The sequence below is a fragment of the Barbus barbus genome, assembly GCF_936440315.1.
Source record: "Barbus barbus genome assembly, chromosome: 27".
Lineage (NCBI taxonomy): Eukaryota > Metazoa > Chordata > Actinopteri > Cypriniformes > Cyprinidae > Barbus > Barbus barbus.
Genome location: NC_136755.1, coordinates 22,617,435 through 22,634,500, shown reverse-complemented (window position 1 = coordinate 22,634,500; position 17,066 = coordinate 22,617,435). Strand labels below are relative to the sequence as shown.

At 40.0% G+C, this 17,066-nt stretch overlaps 2 protein-coding genes across 4 annotated transcripts in view; one reads left to right on the top strand and one right to left on the bottom strand.

The window, feature by feature from the left end:
• Positions 1 to 342: 342 nt before the first annotated feature.
• On the bottom strand, positions 343 to 5,638 carry LOC306846914 (inhibitor of growth protein 4-like). 2 transcript variants are annotated; one of them, XM_079380612.1, is made up of 8 exons: positions 5,586 to 5,638; positions 5,012 to 5,083; positions 3,809 to 3,975; positions 3,303 to 3,417; positions 3,079 to 3,223; positions 2,211 to 2,355; positions 1,915 to 1,976; positions 343 to 1,761 (listed from the first exon to the last, which is right to left on the bottom strand). In XM_079380612.1, exons 1-8 carry the CDS (start codon positions 5,620 to 5,622, stop codon positions 1,722 to 1,724), a joined length of 783 nt encoding a protein of 260 aa, XP_079236738.1. In that variant the 5' UTR covers positions 5,623 to 5,638; the 3' UTR covers positions 343 to 1,721. The 2 variants fall into 2 exon arrangements, with proteins under 2 accessions (XP_079236738.1, XP_079236739.1); XM_079380613.1 differs by having other exon boundaries at positions 3,079 to 3,193.
• A 5,615-nt stretch (positions 5,639 to 11,253) lies between these two features.
• The window catches only part of fam131ba (family with sequence similarity 131 member Ba), a 38,841-nt gene continuing 33,028 nt past the window's right edge, over positions 11,254 to 17,066 (top strand). Inside the window, exon 1 of one of the 2 annotated variants that reach the window (XM_079380543.1) lies at positions 11,254 to 11,473. Coding sequence is in view for 1 of the 2 variants with exons in the window: in XM_079380544.1 (XP_079236670.1) it covers positions 11,446 to 11,473 (28 nt within the window). In the remaining variant the exon portion in view is untranslated. The remainder of the gene's footprint in view (positions 11,474 to 17,066) is intronic. The other variant, XM_079380544.1, reaches the window with a different exon arrangement.

The window sequence follows — 17,066 nt, the reverse complement described above, 5'->3', positions numbered from 1 at the left end:
TAATGATTTTAGGATCAAACATGCAGACTTGGTAAGCAGAAGAGACTTCAAAAACAAAAATAAATCATACTGACCCCAAACTTTTGAACGATAGTGTAAAATGAAAAAGTATTTTATATAATATTTTATTACGAATATAAATACTTGATTATAAAGTTTTTCTCCCCACTTTTTCAGCTTATCAAATGACTTCCATATACACTATATTATTTATAAACACTTCTGTATTATTTTTAATTCTCAGATGACTCAAAATATTCTACACTATGTTCATAACACTTTTCAGACAACAGTATTCAAAAATGCCAGAATGAATGAAATAATGACCAACAGACACAAAGATGCTTTCAGAATCAGGCATTGTTCGTTCAGCATGGAAGACACCAGACCCAATATCTGACATTAGTACAGTGCTCTAGAATATCTGGAACAATCAAATCACAAAGCAACATGACAGAGGCAAAAAAACACATGACAAACCCTTCATCGTACACCAGACAGTAGAATCATTTAGAACCGGCAGCAAGCACTGTGTAGCACCAGGTTTTGCATTGTCTGTAATTCTTTTATTAAAACAACCAAACCTTAAATACAAGCTGATAAACACATTTAATTTCCAACGTCTTGCAAAAAATATCATACTGCTTTAACGACATCAACACAATAACTGAGAACTATTGTAAGCGATGCTGTGTAGGTCACGCATTTAACCAAACCATACACATTATATTTCATATATTCATAAGCACCAAAATCCAGTTGCAAAGAACCCTGTTGCTGAACTCCCAGCAATCCTAGAGTTAATTCATAAGTTACAAAAGAAAACACCAAATGCATTTAATGACCAGGTGTCAGAGCGATTCCACTGAATAATGTTACATGCTGAGTTAGTGCTTTTCAACAGTCTGGAATACAACGGTTTTAATACGATCCAAGTAGTGTGTGACCATAAGCACCAAAAAAAGTCTGCATTGAAATCTACAGTTGTGGAATGGACCTGAAGTGAAGAGGTGGTCTTCAAGTGCAGGACTTGTAAATGTAAGAAAGAGAGAGAGCGGAAAAGGCTGAGTAGGTGTAAAAATCAAGTTAAATAATCGCATTGAGCAGCTATTTTCTTGTAATTGCTGGTTTATCAAATAAACATCTCAGACTTGGTGAGGTAAGCTGATAACTGTTGCCCTTTTATGAAAATTGCAATGAGAAAATAAGTTAAAGGATCAGTTTCAGTCTGATCAAGGAACTGTTCCCCTTTTTGTCTGTTGACTAGTAGGAAATTATCCCATCTGAGAAGGATATACTGACAGAAATTATCCAGTCTGAGACCACCTGGAATCACAAGCGCGACAAAGAACTGTGAGATGCCCCCTGACTGCTGAGTTCATGTATTTAAAATCAGTTGTAAAAAAGACAAACCAAATAAAACCAAAAATATATAAAAAAAAAAAAAAAAAAAATGCAGAACCAAATCAAATCAAAAACACTCCATAACAAAAGTCATCTTCATTGCTGAGCACATAGATTAAGAACTACACCTCCATCTTCTCCCGTCATCCCTTCTTACTGTCTGGCTGAGAGAGGGATGTGAAGATGGAAAAGAGGACGACAAGCACCACATTAAGCAGAGAGTGGATCTATATTAGTGTCTATGGAGGGCCTTAAAAACACTTTCAACCCTTGTGTCTGCCTCTACCTCCCTCACTGTAAACTCTTGTTTTGCATGTTCATTTTTTCTTCCGCTCCTGTGAACATCTTGGGCAGTACCTGATGTAGACGGAAAACAAAGCAAATTTTGAAATATACATGTATATTCACTGTTGCTATACTTAGTGAGCTACTTAAGAATAAAATTTCTGTTTACTGATGCCCGACAACATTAACATCAATTTCAAGGGCAAAAATCACATGACTACTAACCATTTCCCTCTGGGTTTGGTGGTCAAACCCACACAGGCAAAGTGGAACCATTCGATAGAACACTAAAGAAAGAGAAACGCACACGTTCACCACAAGCACAGCTCTGAATATAAATGTACAGGAATCAGCTGTAATGCTGCAGTCTGGGTTTACAGCCTATGACTAGACATTTAAATCTCCATTTTAACTTCTAACAGGGAAATAATGAAATGATAAAATAAATAGCTATCTATATGCAAGCAATAATGTATGAGAAGCTGTGAGCTTGTTGACTTTGGATGAGAAAGGAGACTCACGTCTGTATTGTCACAGCCGATCATCTCCCCGTATGAAACCTGGTGGCAGAGACAATAGGTGGGCTCGTTGGGGTCCACTGGCATGTCCAGCACATCCGAAGGGTGCACGTTCCCAAAGTTCACAGCTGGGGTTGAAAACTCAGAGCTGGAAGACAGTTTTATTAAATTGTATTAGATTTTGGAATGCATTTATTTTATTTTGGTGCATTGTGCCACTTTTATAGACCGAAACATTTAGAAAGGTGCAAGTAGTCTGTAGGGCAAACATAACCATTTGGTTTTTCTAAACATTAAAAATGTATCTCAAATCAACTTCATAAATACTGTGGGAGGCTGCAGTAAGATTTATTAATCTTTTTGGAATTAATCTTTTATGCTCACCAAGGCTGCATTTATTTGATCAAAAACAGTAATATTGTGAAATATTACAATTTAAAACTACTATCTTCTATTATAATATATTTTAGGAGTAATTTATTCCTGTGATTTTCAGCATCATTACTCGAATATGATTTGCTGCTCAAGAAACATTTCTTATAATCAATGCTGAAAGCAGCTCTGCTTAATATTTTTTCCATTCATTCAATTTTTTTTTGTAGGATTCTCTGATAAATAGGACGTTCAAAACTTTGAAACAGAAATCTTTTGTAACATTTTCACTGGCACTTTTGAATAACTTAATGCGTTCTTGCTGAATAAACAGATTCATTTCTTTAAAAATCAAAACGGTAGTACAAAGAGTACAAAGCTGAAAAGTTGAATTACAAAGATGAACCAGATTTGATTGCATTTCTCGTGCCACAAAGGATAAGAGACACACTTTACAAATAAAATTAGAACTATAATAGAAAATGTGTGTGATTCTCACCCTTGCGTGAGTTTGACCTTCTTCTGACCACTCTTTGAGCTGCAGTCATCGTCAGAGTTCTTCACCTTTGACCTAGTGCGAGTCACCTCCTTCTTCTTGGGTCCTCGATGCTCACCTTCAAACGACCATAAACGACCATCAGAGACTTTGTTGAGATATAGAGATCCACATAAGAGATGTGCATGTGCCAAAACAACACTAAGTAGTTATCATAAGAAGCTCACTCTTATTGCTCTTGCTGGAGGTAGAGTCATAATCGGTGCTTTCTATCTGTTTCTCTTTGAGGTCAGCCTCAAAGCGAGCCAGGTCTGTATCCAATCTTCGGATATGCTTGTCCACCTAATGCATAGAACAAATGATGTATGGAGTCATAAAGCAACTAAATGTATCTCTAATATATACTACTGTTCAAAGGTTTGATGCTTCTGAAATCATTCTAATAATGCTGATTTGTTGATCAATAAACATTTGTGTTTCATAATGTTCATAACAGTTGTGCAGCTTGATCTGAACATTAGATTTTTTTGCAACATTATAAATGCGTTTTTCATTTTTTTACCAATTTTATGCATCCTTGGTGAATAAAATATAAATTTATTAAAAAGAGAATCTTACTGACTGCACACTTTTAAATAGCAGTGTACATTTATATTAAAGTGTAATATATAAACAGAATTTGCAATAGTTATTAAAGGTAATTTGCAAGGAGTAAATGCAAATTCACACTAACCATCTCATAGGTTTGCATCGCAAGCTGGACCTTGTCATCTCCAAACTCTTTACACTTCCCATAAGACTGCTGGATCTGTCTTAACAGTGAGAGCTTCTGTTCGGAGGACAACGTCCGAGCATTGGCTGTGTATTCACGAGCCAGAGAATCAATCTGCCCTTTCAGATCTAGAGACAGAAGAAATGTAAACAAACATCACTTTACTATCTGAAGCAACCAGACGTTAAATATAAACATATGAAAACGTTATTAAAGGTATTATTCTATATTACTGTGTCGAGGCAGGGCTATAGTTTAAATCAGTGGTCTCCAACCCTTCTTCTTCTTCTTCTTGGTTTTTAACGGCGGCTGGCAACCAACGAAAATAGGTGCATTACCGCCACCTTCTGCTCCGGAGTGTGGAACAGATTTTTATATTCTGTTAATCAATCCCGTCTCTCTAATAACATCATAGAAAGCTTTATTGTTTACTTCACTCGCCCATTTTATTAATACCTTAAAATTTAAATCCTGACTTCTATTTTTACTTAATTGTTCTATCATTCTTCCTCTTTCTTGCTCATACTTCCTACAATCAATAAATACATGAGGTATTGTTTCTTCAACATTACAGTATTCACATAATCCATTTGGATGCTTCCCTAATATTTTAAGATTGCCATTTAAATTTGAATGCCCTAATAGTATTCTGTTATAGATGACCTCCTCTTTCCTTGACTTTCCTATACACTTTATATTTTGATTTACTTTATTTATTAAACTATAAAGGAATCTACCCTTTTCCCCATTGTTCCACTTAATTTGCCATTCCTTATTCACTTCATTCCAGATTAAAACCTTAATCTCTGATTTACTTAATGGAACTTGTATCTCTATTGTTTCTCTCCGTAATGCTTGCTTTGCTAATTTATCCACTTCTTCATTTCCCTTTATTCCTATATGTGCTGGGACCCAAATAAACCTGACTAATGTTTTATTTTGAACAATTCTTGAGTGAATTTGTAGAATGGTCTCCAACCCTGCTACCATCCTGTGGATTTCAGCGCCAACCCCAATCAAACACACCTGAACCAGCTAATCAAGGTGTTCAGGGCTAAGTTACTTGATAATTACAGACAGGTGTGTTGCAGCAGGGTTGGAGCTGAAGTCTGCAGGACGGTAGCTCTCCAGGAGCAGGGTTGGAGATCCCTGGTTTAGACCCACCCTCTGTCCTCTGGTCCAGATCTCGCATCAGCTGGAAGTTCCTCTGCAGTTCAAAGGGCAGATTTTCTATGCCTAAAGAGATAGAGCGACACATAAATCATCTACACTATCGTCAAACAGACCCATAAAGCTGTGCGCATTTGAACACCAGCACTACAGTAAACAATCCCCATATGTACGAGCGCAAGCCAGCTCGATTGTCCTGAGACACAGCATTTAATGCTTGTCGTTGCGCTTTAATATTGTCAGGTTATTTACAATATTTCATTATTTTAATAGCAGTAACTTAATATTGCATTCTGTTACGTTTATCAGTGCCGCACCCACCCAGCAAAACTACAAAACCATTGTTACCACCATAACCGTTCATATTTACAGTTAACGTTAGCCCGTTAGCTTCAGAGCCCAATGGTCTGACATCCAAACATTTTTATTAGCGCTGTTTTGTGTCATTACGCGATCGTTTTATTGTAAATCGTGTGCGTATGTGAAACGTGCAGACATGCTGGACAATATGAACGCGGAAGACGTTTATTTATGCGGATGGATATCGAAACAAAGACAATAGCCTTACTGTCCAAATAGTGCTCTAGATACATTCCAGCCGCCATTTTGACAAACACAAACAACGGTTCTTCCGGTTTCGCCGGAAGTCCTGGGCTGGGGGGCAATGAGGGGGAGGGGTCATGAGTGAGGGGTGTCTGTTGACCTCTTTCATCATGTCCTTTATTTACTTTGAAAGTGAGTTGAAACAGAATGATAAAGCTCCTCTTTGGATGTTCAGAGATATGTGCTATGGGAAATAGCGCAATGAGTGAGTGTAGCTGTAATAAATTGGTCAAATTGTAGTTTATTATTATTATTTTAATTTTAGAGCATTTGATGAATGGCTATGCTCAACATTTGTCAATTTTAGTCAGATGAAGCAGTTTTGAGGTTAAGTGAAGTGACATTCAGCCAAGTATGGTGACCCATACTCGGAATTTGTGCTCTGCATTTAACCCATCCAACATGCACACACACAGCAGTGAACACACACACACCGTGAACACACACCCGGAGCAGTGGGCAGCCATTTTATGCTGCAGCGCCCGGGGAGCAGTTGGGGGTTAGGTGCCTTGCTCAAGGGCACCTCAGTCGTGGTATTGAGTATGGAGAGAGCGCTGGACATTCACTCCCCCCACCTACAATTCCTGCCGGCCGGAGACTCGAACCCGCAACCTTTGGATTACAAGTCCGACTCTCTAACCATTAGGCCACGACTTCCCGAAGTGATGTGATTAATGTCTGGGAAATAGTGATCAATGACATGTTTAAGGGAGTACAAAAATATTGTTTTTATTTGTAAACTACTTATATATTGTTTTGTTTTTATTCTAAACTGCTTTTTAAATCAATAATAAAAAACATTAGGCATTATACAGTTTATACGGCACACTAAGCAGCCATTAAGGACTATAGTGTACATCAAAAGTGTCACAAAATTTATAATGAGCCATTTTTTGTCACATAGGACTATAATGTGTCCTCCTTTCTCCCACATTTTTAAAATCACTTGATTGTTTTAGTGTTGTTCAGGACCTTCCCAGCATCACCTAAATCAAGCGTAGCATTAGTTCTGGCAGGTCATGTTAGTCAAACTCACATCAGCTGACTCTCCGCTGATTCACGTCTACCTTTAGGGATAGACGTGGATCCTATCACAGAACCCATATATAAGATCCTTCAGTATTATCATCAGCTTTCACGTTGCTCAATAACTCATTACCCTCCTCCATCCCCAACTCCTCCTCTCGTCAGTCAGGATCCAGACTTCTGATTTTCCTTTGAATCAGACTTATTTCTAAAATGTTACATTAAATTGTCAAACTTTTATGATATCTGCAATACATTTATGTTGGTTTTGTTCTGGTTACCCTGGGGGTTATCCCTGCTTTCCCTGCTATCCATGCTAGGCTGCATGGATGCGCAGGGAGTTCTTGTCCAGAACAGAACCATACCGCCAATCCAAACTGTATGCTAATTGTCTAAATCTTTGACGATAATCATGACAGAAATAAACAAATGAGGTTTAAATGTCTGTTCTCTCTCTGAAGCCTTGGTTTTATCACATAGCTTTTCCCAGCATGTATTCAGTACTTTTCACCAGAAGAGGGCAATAGTCAATAGACTTTGAACTGTTTAGCGAGATAATCTGGAGATTGAGCTCCAGGGAGTGTTGGTTAGTAGCTAGTCTATCTCCCAGTTCAGTCAGTCATTTCCCAATAAACACATAACAGAAGTGGATCTGACAGCCAGACAAAAATACAGCAGTTAGGATTTGTGTTGTGCAGTTTGGAGAGGACACTCAATCTCATTTGAAATGTGAGCTGGCACAATATGTCACTCCAGGACTGCCAAAAGAACATAATTACTGCTGCTTTCCCAATCGAGATGCATGTCTAAACAGGCTTCCTCATTTTAAAATTGCTTGCATATGTATTCAGGACTATGTAGTCTGTGAATCAGTTGTGCTGCTGAATCATATTTTCGAAAATAGCTGTAGATGAACATAATTAAGATCTAGCGAGATGATCGCTTGCAAAGTACAATTTAAGATGTTTGCATACTGATTTCTTTTCGCTTTTTTGTGAAGTACTTTCCATTTTTAAAAGCACTTTTTTTTTCAAGCATGCACAGAATAAATGTCGGTTTAGATAAAGCAGCTCTCAAAGTCTCCTCTAGCTGTGACTGGTATAATTTTGCCTCACTAACACCCACGTATCGTATGAAGTATTAACAGGGAGCACTCTCTGTTTAGGGAGTGTTGTCAGTGGTCTCCCTCAAAGAGAAATTACTGTGGCAATGCTAATAAGCATTTATGCTCCCTTGAGCAAATTAAAAAGGGAGAAGACAAGCACTCTTTCCTAGACAGAGTAGTAATTGCAAAGCCCACGGCGCTCATTAAGGGTTAGCAATGCCATCATATTATTTGAGTGACATGATTTCCACCGTTATTAGGCCTAGCCTACTGCTTAAATCTATCAGGGGACGTAAAATATTGTTTACGAGAAATACTTTGAAATTGTGAATGTTTTTTTTTCTTGGCAAAAGAAAATCCAAAATCAATCACCAAGTTTAATCGTGAAATAAGCTGGTAGCCTATTTATGTGTATAAAATACAATTCAAAACACCTCATGAAAAAATTACATAAATGATTTTTCGAAGTTACAAATAAAACAAAGATTATTGGAGTGTGTTTTACAAGAAAATAGGCTATTATTTCAGTTTTTCGACTTGTTTCGAATGTTTAATTCAAATAAATTGATTTAAAAAAAAATTTAGCAATTCTAAAATTAAATGATATATGTTTTACTTTTATGCTCACAGATTCAGCCAGTTTTTCAGCAACATATATTCTATTCTACTGAAATCTATATGTTGGCTGAGAAGAAAAAATAAATATACATGCATGTAAACATTATTCTATTCGGCATACATTTGGGCAAAAAAGTATTTAGTCAGCCACCAATTGTGCAAGTTCTCCCACTTAAAAAGATGAGAGAGGCCTGTAATTTTCATCATAGGTACACTTCAACTATGAGAGACAGAACGGGGGGAAAGAATCCAGGAAATCACATTGTAGGATTTTTAATGAATTAAATGGTAAATTCCTCGGTAAAATAAGTATTTGGTCATCTACAAACAAGCAAGATTTCTGGCTCTCACAGACCTGTAACTTCTTTAAGATGCTCCTCTGTCCTCCACTCGTTACCTGTATTAATTAATAAACCCATGTGAAGATCAAGTAAACTATAAAGCCCCTGCACAAGTATTCTGGGTGATTCACGTTCTCAGAGGGCCAAAGAAATATTTGCGTGAATAAAACTCTGCTGAATTACTTTGGTCTAACAAGGAGTTATTGATCGCGGCCAAGGGCACTATAGAGCCGGGCTGGAGCCTGGCTCTCTGTCTGAATTAGAGCTCTGTCGGCACAGCGCAGGCCTGATGTACTCACACTGTGCAAATGTAGAGGGAAGAAATCGGATTTTCCCCGGCTGTACTGCAGTTTGCTATGGGGATTGTTAAGAGCATTTTTACCCATCATCATGCCTTGTACAGCACATTGGGAGGTCAGTACATGTTCAGTACTATTTATAGTTATGCAATTAGCATGACAGTATGCAGTACGCTATACCAGCATGTAATGTAGCCTAAAATCAAGCAACAATAATGCTAAGTTAAATAACAGCATGTAACCTTCAAATTATAGATGCTGGCATGCCGCATATACAGTTATACTTAAATGATGTGTTATTATGTGCACAGACAGACATACACAAATCAAAATATGCAAGGGAGACATAGGAAGTCCCAGCCTCAAAATTAATTTGATGTCAGCGGCTGCTTTGAAAATGAGAGATAGGGTGGAGAAAGGGAGGGAGATGGAGAACGAAAGAGTGAGAAAAGGATGACTCACCCTTTGAGAGAGCCTCCTGTAACTTCAGGCACGCTGTTGGGTGCATAAATAAATGATGATATGGTGTCCCAATGTTGGTTTTGTGATGTCAGGATGAGTCTTCTCCCTCCCTCTTCTTCTCTATTTATCTCCCTCAGTGTCAGGTATATGCCTCCTTTTTTAAGTCGGGGGAAGTTGAGGAATTGATTTGTGTAGAGTCATTTGTATAGTGCGAAGCGTCCACACTTTGGATGTCTGAATTTCTGAAGCTGTTGATATGGTGATGTGCTATCAATGGTGTTTTGACTCTGTCTGCTTCTGTCGAATAAGCTGAACTGTGTTAACACAACTTGTTAACAAGATCTGTTGCAAAATTATTGTAATTGATGCTAAGTAAACACATTTTCATCACAAGAAAAATGTACAGGAGTAGAAGGGGGTAGGATTAAATTATTTTTTCATGTTTTTAAAGAACTCTCTTATGCAAATTTTATGGAAAACTTGTTAGCATATTAGTCATCTCTAAGTTTCCAAATGACTAAATGTAAATAATGGGCCATTTCTAAATGTAGGATAAAAAAATAATGCAGTTTGGGGGGGGTGTCAACAAAACACAAAACTCACCTCACTCTCTTCCTATATAAAAAATAAATAATTGTGTATGCATATACTGCATGTGTTGTAAAGTGTAACTTCCTAAGAATGTGCAAAGGTACTCAATTTAAACCTATAAGTTTATTCTAGAAAAGAAAACATTGTAGATTTGATGTGAAACAATACAACACCAAGTGAAAAGTGATAAATGAAATGCTTGGAGAATCATACATATCGAAACATATTGGAAAAAGCATTCAACCCCGGCATCTGCTTGGACAGCTCCCCTGTAATATTGCCACAAGCATACATACTTCATCCTTTCTTTCCTCCTCCCATCCCTGTCATCCCTTCTTTCCTCTTCTCTTCTCATCGCTCTTGCTCTTTCTCTCTCTTCCTCCTGAATACTAATTCAGCCTCACGGTCCTTAATACGATTCAAAGCACACCTCCTAGGTTAGTCCTCTCCAGTTCTCTTCAAAGGTTCTTCTTCTGGCAGCACTGGCTGAATGCAGTGACAGAATGTGTTTAAAAAAGGAGAAGGGAGAAACCTTGCTTGCTTGAGGCAGGGAGAGTGCGCATGTACGGTCTGGACAGCATGCATGTGTGTGGGTATATTCAAGGTTACGGCTCTACACAGACACACTGGACATGACAAGCAAACACGATGAGCCGGTTTTATATAGATGTGCAAAACTCTTCGATTTGAGCTGAGGGGTGAGAAAGCAAGTAGAGAGGGAGTCTGACAGATCAAGAGGGATAAACAGATGTTTGTACATGCTTTGGAGAGTGCAAGCGCAACAGGAAAATAAGAGCAAGGGAGGGGCGGCAGAGTTGGGTGGGGAGACAGATGCACTGCATTGTCAAGCGATAATGGAGAGAACCAAAGAAGAGAGATGCCCCGTATACGATTGCTCAAGATATTGATCAAGGAACTCCAGGAAATTGAGTGGAACTTCTGATTGATGCTCTTTCCTCTTGTTGTCATTGACATTTCTCAATGTCATTGTTGGCTGTTTGATACTACAACCAGTAGTATCAATTACAAATGAATTTATGGGAACATAAGTGGCCGGTGAGCGGTTTCACACCATTCTCTCCCGTTTCACAGACACACTGACTTAGTGACTGACTAACTCTGATATCTCGGCTCACCAGAGAGTATTGAGGGGATTGCAGCGAGGCAAGGAGGGAGGAAGGGAGGGAGGGTGGATGACGGCGAGAGCGTGTTGGAGGCACACACACACACACTCGCTCTCGCATACAGCCTTACAGAAACAGGAGGGGAGAGTCAGAGACACGGAGAAGAGGAAGAGGAGTGAGTGAGAGAGAGAAGGAGAGAATGTCTGCTGAGAGGGTGGCTCTCGTTCCTCGTTCACAAACCGGCCCTCGCTGAGACACCATGGGCTGTATCGGCTCCCGCACCATCAGTAAGACCCTCTCTGTTTTGATTGCCTTTCTTTTCCAGGTTGAAAGGAGACCAGCCAGGGGTAGAGGAGTGATCCCCCCTCTCGGGGAAAAACGTGTATGTTTCTATGGAAACCTTTTGGTTAAAGGCTGTTGTCCTCCAGGCTTTAACAGTGATTTGGCACGCTGCTTGTGGGAAGCCGGGATGGAGGTGTCAGCTTTTGAGAGTTAGTGCATCTGGAATTGATAGCCGTGTGTGTCCTCGTGCATGCGGTAGGTGCAGACAGAGTGGTTTTAAAGATCCAATGTGGAATTTTTGGGCAAACGATTGCATTCGTTGCACCTCCAGAACGACTCACAATATCCGACACTGTGCTAAGGTCATGTCAGGAGCTGTTTGTGTGAAAACAGCAGTGGTTCACAGTTTTGAGCGCGTACGTACATGCAGGTTAAACGAAGAGTGTGTTTTTTGGGATCAGAGGTGCTCACGTGCAAAAGCGCTCTGGTGTGACGTGGAGCTGGCTGAATGCGTCTCACATGTAGGTCAAATTCTGCAAAGTCAACGGCATCGATGGGCACCTGTTCCCGCCAAACGGTTACGCGTTAACACAGCCGTTGATGACAAATTGCGGGTGTTTTGGCGCGATTAATATTCTGCTGTAACCGTGAGACGGCAGGCAGACTAACCCTGGAGAGAAGACTCTGAATTGTTCCTCTTAAACGTGTTTTGCGATGCAGTACGCCCATTAAGATGAGAGTGCAGTATCAAAACAAACCCAGGCAGCTCATGGAGTGATAAATAAATAAATGCTGCTGTATTTGACCTTTGATTGTCATTGAGCTGTCATGGGAAAGGAACAGAGAGTCTGGATGGAAGATTACTTTCACATAATAAAGCTATTGCAGAAAGTGTCTAATATTGGGTAATTAGGAAAGCCCATGCTGAGTAACTAAATTTAACCACCTCTTATAGAAATACTTATTTTTTAATAACTAAAAAAACATATGTCTTCAAGTTGTGGCACTGAAATTGGCTGGCTATCTGATATGTCCTAGAGAGGAGCGTGGATGGCATATTTAGTGTGTTTGGCTATAAATAGTGTCTACTTTACAGTCACCGAAAAGCAGAGGAGAGAGGACAAGATGCATGCTAAATAATATGGGTCAAGTGCCTGATATGGGTCTGTGGTTGTTCACCCCTTATTTTGAGTGAAGCAAACATTCTCATGTAAGCTGAGGAAATTTATGTGCTGTCGACATGTTGCACTGATGCTCTTAATGGCTCAACCAAGGCCACGTTATTGATTTTTTGGTTATTCTTGACTTCATGAGCTCACCAAGCAAATTGTTGCTACAGCCAGAAATAGTAACAATCTTAGGTCTACATTGATCATCTCAAATCCTTGTGAGATTCTGTGTTTACAGTAAAATGCATTGCATTTGAATGATACTTTCATACTTTTTTTAATATCAGGTTTGGGTTTTTAATTAAAGTCACTTACACAGCTTTGCTCCTCTCACAAGATCGTGTAATGAATCAACCACAGCCTTTAAAGGGCACTACTGAAATACCTGAAACTGGTGACAGATTGTAAAGGGGAATTACAATTTGCTAATCAAAGTATTAAACAAGAAATACCCTCTTGCAGCTTTCGGTAAACGAGCATGAAATGACACTTCACAGGCTTTCCTCATTAAAGCTGTTATGTTAGCTAAGCTGTCAAACATATTCACTGGGAATATGTTTGCGATAATTATGCTCTTCTGTACTTCACCAATCAGCAGTGAGGGTCAATCAATGGCTGTAGACACAGCTCTAAGCATTAACACATTATCATGAATTGAGTATATATTTTTATATTTTTATTTAAAAAATATAAAATATAAATTGTTTCGGTGAAACAAGATGGCGCCACGCAGGGCCGTAGCTGGGGTTTGCGAGGCCCCGGTGCAGGTTGTACCAGTGGGCCCTGTTTGAAATTGTTTAGTTTGTATGTTCGTTCTATTTATTTATTTGTGCTATTTACACAATGTTTAAGTTTTTTCATGTTTGTAGGTGTCCAGGTACAGAAATCGAATAATCAAATGTAAAATAGCACAGCATAGTCTTCCCTGTAAAAATTAAATATACAGTCAAACCAAAATTTATTCAGACACCTTCAGCCTTTCTCACATTATCACTGTCTATTTGCTATAGTTTGGAAAATGGTAATAAAACATGACAAAAACACAGAGTTAAACTGTGTCAGAACAAATTAATCTTGATAATGTCAGATAACTTTGATAGAAAGGTATGTAATGGATTACAATCAACCAACAATTCAGACAACTGTTAGTATGACAATATTTACACATCTATCAATAATTTGTTGACCAATTACCAAGCAATGCTTAATTTTGTTCAGTCTGTGGTGTAAAAAGGTCACATTAGCGATTAAAGAAAAAACACTTAAACAAAACATGGTCAGGTCAAAGTGTCTGAAAAACATTTGAGCTTTTCCACGTCTTTTGCTTGAATGTTTTAAACTCTATTGATTGTTTAAATTGGCAAGGCCTTAAAAATGATAAGCTTTCGTGATGACGCGCAGCAGTGGCCCATCAACTATCCTGAGCGTCTTTTTAGGCTGGCCTCAGCCAGACGGTTGAGATGGCCGGGGGCCCCCCCTTAGCTGTGGGCCCCTATAATCGTCACCACCTTTCACCCCTCTAGTGACGGCCCTGGCGCCGCGCATGGCAGCCATTGTGCTTGGCTCTCCAGTTGTTTTAATGTTTTTGTTAGTTTTTCCTGTTTTTTGTTTGTCAAACACAATCAGTTTCACCAAGGAAGAACTGCTGAACATTTGGCAGAACACACCACAAAATCTCCAACCGGTTTTCGATTATTCGGATGTTTTGCTGAACATAGTAGTCGGGGAAGCGAGTCGGCGCGCTTGTGAAGCTCAGACAGCATGGATTTCGAATGCCGTTGCCTAGCATCCATCTGACGAATCTACCCAACAAAACAGATGAACTCCTTCTGCTTTCCCGGTTTAACAAGGACTTTTCAAACTCTGCTGCTCTGTGTTTCACGGAAACCTGGCTGAACGACACCATTCCAGACAGCGTCTTACATCTGCCTAATTTCATGCTGATCAGAGCAGATCGCGACGCGGAAGAAACAGGAAAATCGCGTAGTGGCGGGACATGCTTCTACATCAATGAGAGGTGGTGTACAGACGTAACAGTGTTAAAGAAGATGTGCTGTTCAGATCTAGAAATGCTCTTCATTAACTGCAAGCCGTTCTACTCGCCACGGGAGTTCTGCTTGTTCATTCTTGTGAGTGTCTACATTCCACCACAAGCGCACGCGAGCACAGCTTTACAGAAATTCGCTGATATGATCACAGAGAGTGAGCAACAACACCCGGACTCTGTTTTAATCATTCTCGGGGACTTTAATAAAGCAAATCTCTCCCGCGAACTGCCAAAATACAGACAGCATGTTACATGTCCCACCAGAGACAGTAATATATTGCATCACTGTTACACAGCAATAAAGGATGCATATCACTCTGTTCCACCAGTAGCTTTAGGACTCTCTGATCACTGTTTGGTTGATCTTATTCCAACCTACAGGCAGAAACTTAAATCTGATAAACCTGTATTAAGGACTGTAAAGAGATGGACTAATGAGACAGAGCGGGTTTTACAAGCCTGTCTCGACCTTTCTGATTGGAGTGTTTTTGAAACTGCTGATGATCTGGACGAGCTCACAGAGACTGTAACATCTTATATCAGTTTCTGTGAGGATATGTGCATTCCTACCAGGACTCATCTAACTTATAACAACGACAAACCGTGGTTCACTACAAAACTCAGACAGCTCCGTCAGGCCAAAGAAGATGCTTACAGGAATGGGGACACAGTCTTGTATAAACAGGCCAAATACACACTGGAAAAGGAGATCAGAGTGACAAAGAGGAATTATTCCGATAAGTTAAGGTTCCAATTCTCTTCCGGTGACACGGCTTCAGTGTGGAAAGGTCTGAAAGGCATCACCAATTACAAGAGCCCTGAATGGCTTAGCTCCTCAGTACTTGAGCGAGCTCTTATCACATTATAGTCCTCCACGTCTGCTGCGTTCTCAAAACTCTGGCCATTTGATAATACCTAGAATATCAAAATCGACTGCGGGCGGTAGATCCTTTTCCTATTTAGCACCCAAACTCTAGAACAATCTACCTAACACTGGACACACTCTGTCAGTTTAAATCTAGATTAAAGACACATTTATTTAACCTGGCTTACACATAACACACTAATACACTTCTATTATTCAAATCCGTTAAAGGATTGTTAGGCTGCATTAATTAGATCAACTGGAACCGGGAACACTCCCCATAACACATGATGTACTCGTTACATCATAAGAAGAATGGCATCTACGCTAATATTTGTCTGTTTCTATTCTGTTTCTCAGTCCGTGTCCGGATCAGATGGTGGATCGGCACCGGGAGATGATGTATGTGGCCCTGACCGTCGGCGGAGGCCGGACACCTGGATGAGCCCCGGGGACATATCCCCAGTCACCGTAGCCACCCGATCCGGTCTGTATCCAGCCCAGATGGTCACTGCAGTCACCAGATCCAGTCCGTATCCAGATCAGATGGTGGATCAGCACCCAGAGACGACCTCTACAGCCCTGAACGTCAGCGGAGACCAGGACACCAAGATGAGCGCAAGAGACAGATCCCCACTGAGGACCCCGCCACTTAGACAGCCATCGGGAAAGACCACTGCAACCAGTTGAGCCCTTACAATCTGACTTTGCTGCAGTTGGAATTGAACTGCTGGTTTGTTTGGCCAGAGGAGAACTGGCCCCCCGACTGAGCCTGGTTTCTCCCAAGGTTTTTTTCTCCATTCTGTCACCGATGGAGTTTTGATTCCTTGCCGCTGTCGCCTCTGGCTTGCTTAGTTGGGGACACTTCATTTCCAGCGATATCGTTGACCTGATTGCAAAGACACTATTTAAACTGAACTGAGCTGGATGATGGCATCACTGAATTCAATAATAAAATGCCTTTAACTGAAAATCTTTTTTTAATCTTTTCATTTTACATTATTGACACACTATTTTCCTTTTTTGATATCGTGCAGTTGCTTTGACACAATTTACATTGTTAAAAGCGCTATATAAATAAAGGTGACTTGACTTGACTTGACAAGACACCATCCCCCAGCACTGTGGAGAATCAACAACTGGCAGGCGATCTTAATGAGTTCTATTGTAGGTTTGAAAAAACACCATTCACACCTCCTGCAACCCCCCTCTCCCCCACACCTGAACTGCAGATAAGTGAAGATGATGTGCGCCAGGTCTTCAAAAAGAATAAGAGAAGGAAGGCACCAGGCCCAGACGGTGTGACACCAGCCTGTCTTAAATTCTGTGCTGGCCCCCATCTTCACACAGATCTTCAACAGATCATTGGAGCTGTGTGAAGTCCCTTCATGCTTCAAACGCTCCACCATCATCCCCGTCCCAAAGAAACCCAAGATAACAGGACTTAACGACTACAGACCTGTGGCTCTAACATCTGTGTTCATGAAGTCATTTGAAAAACTGGTTTTGGCTTATCT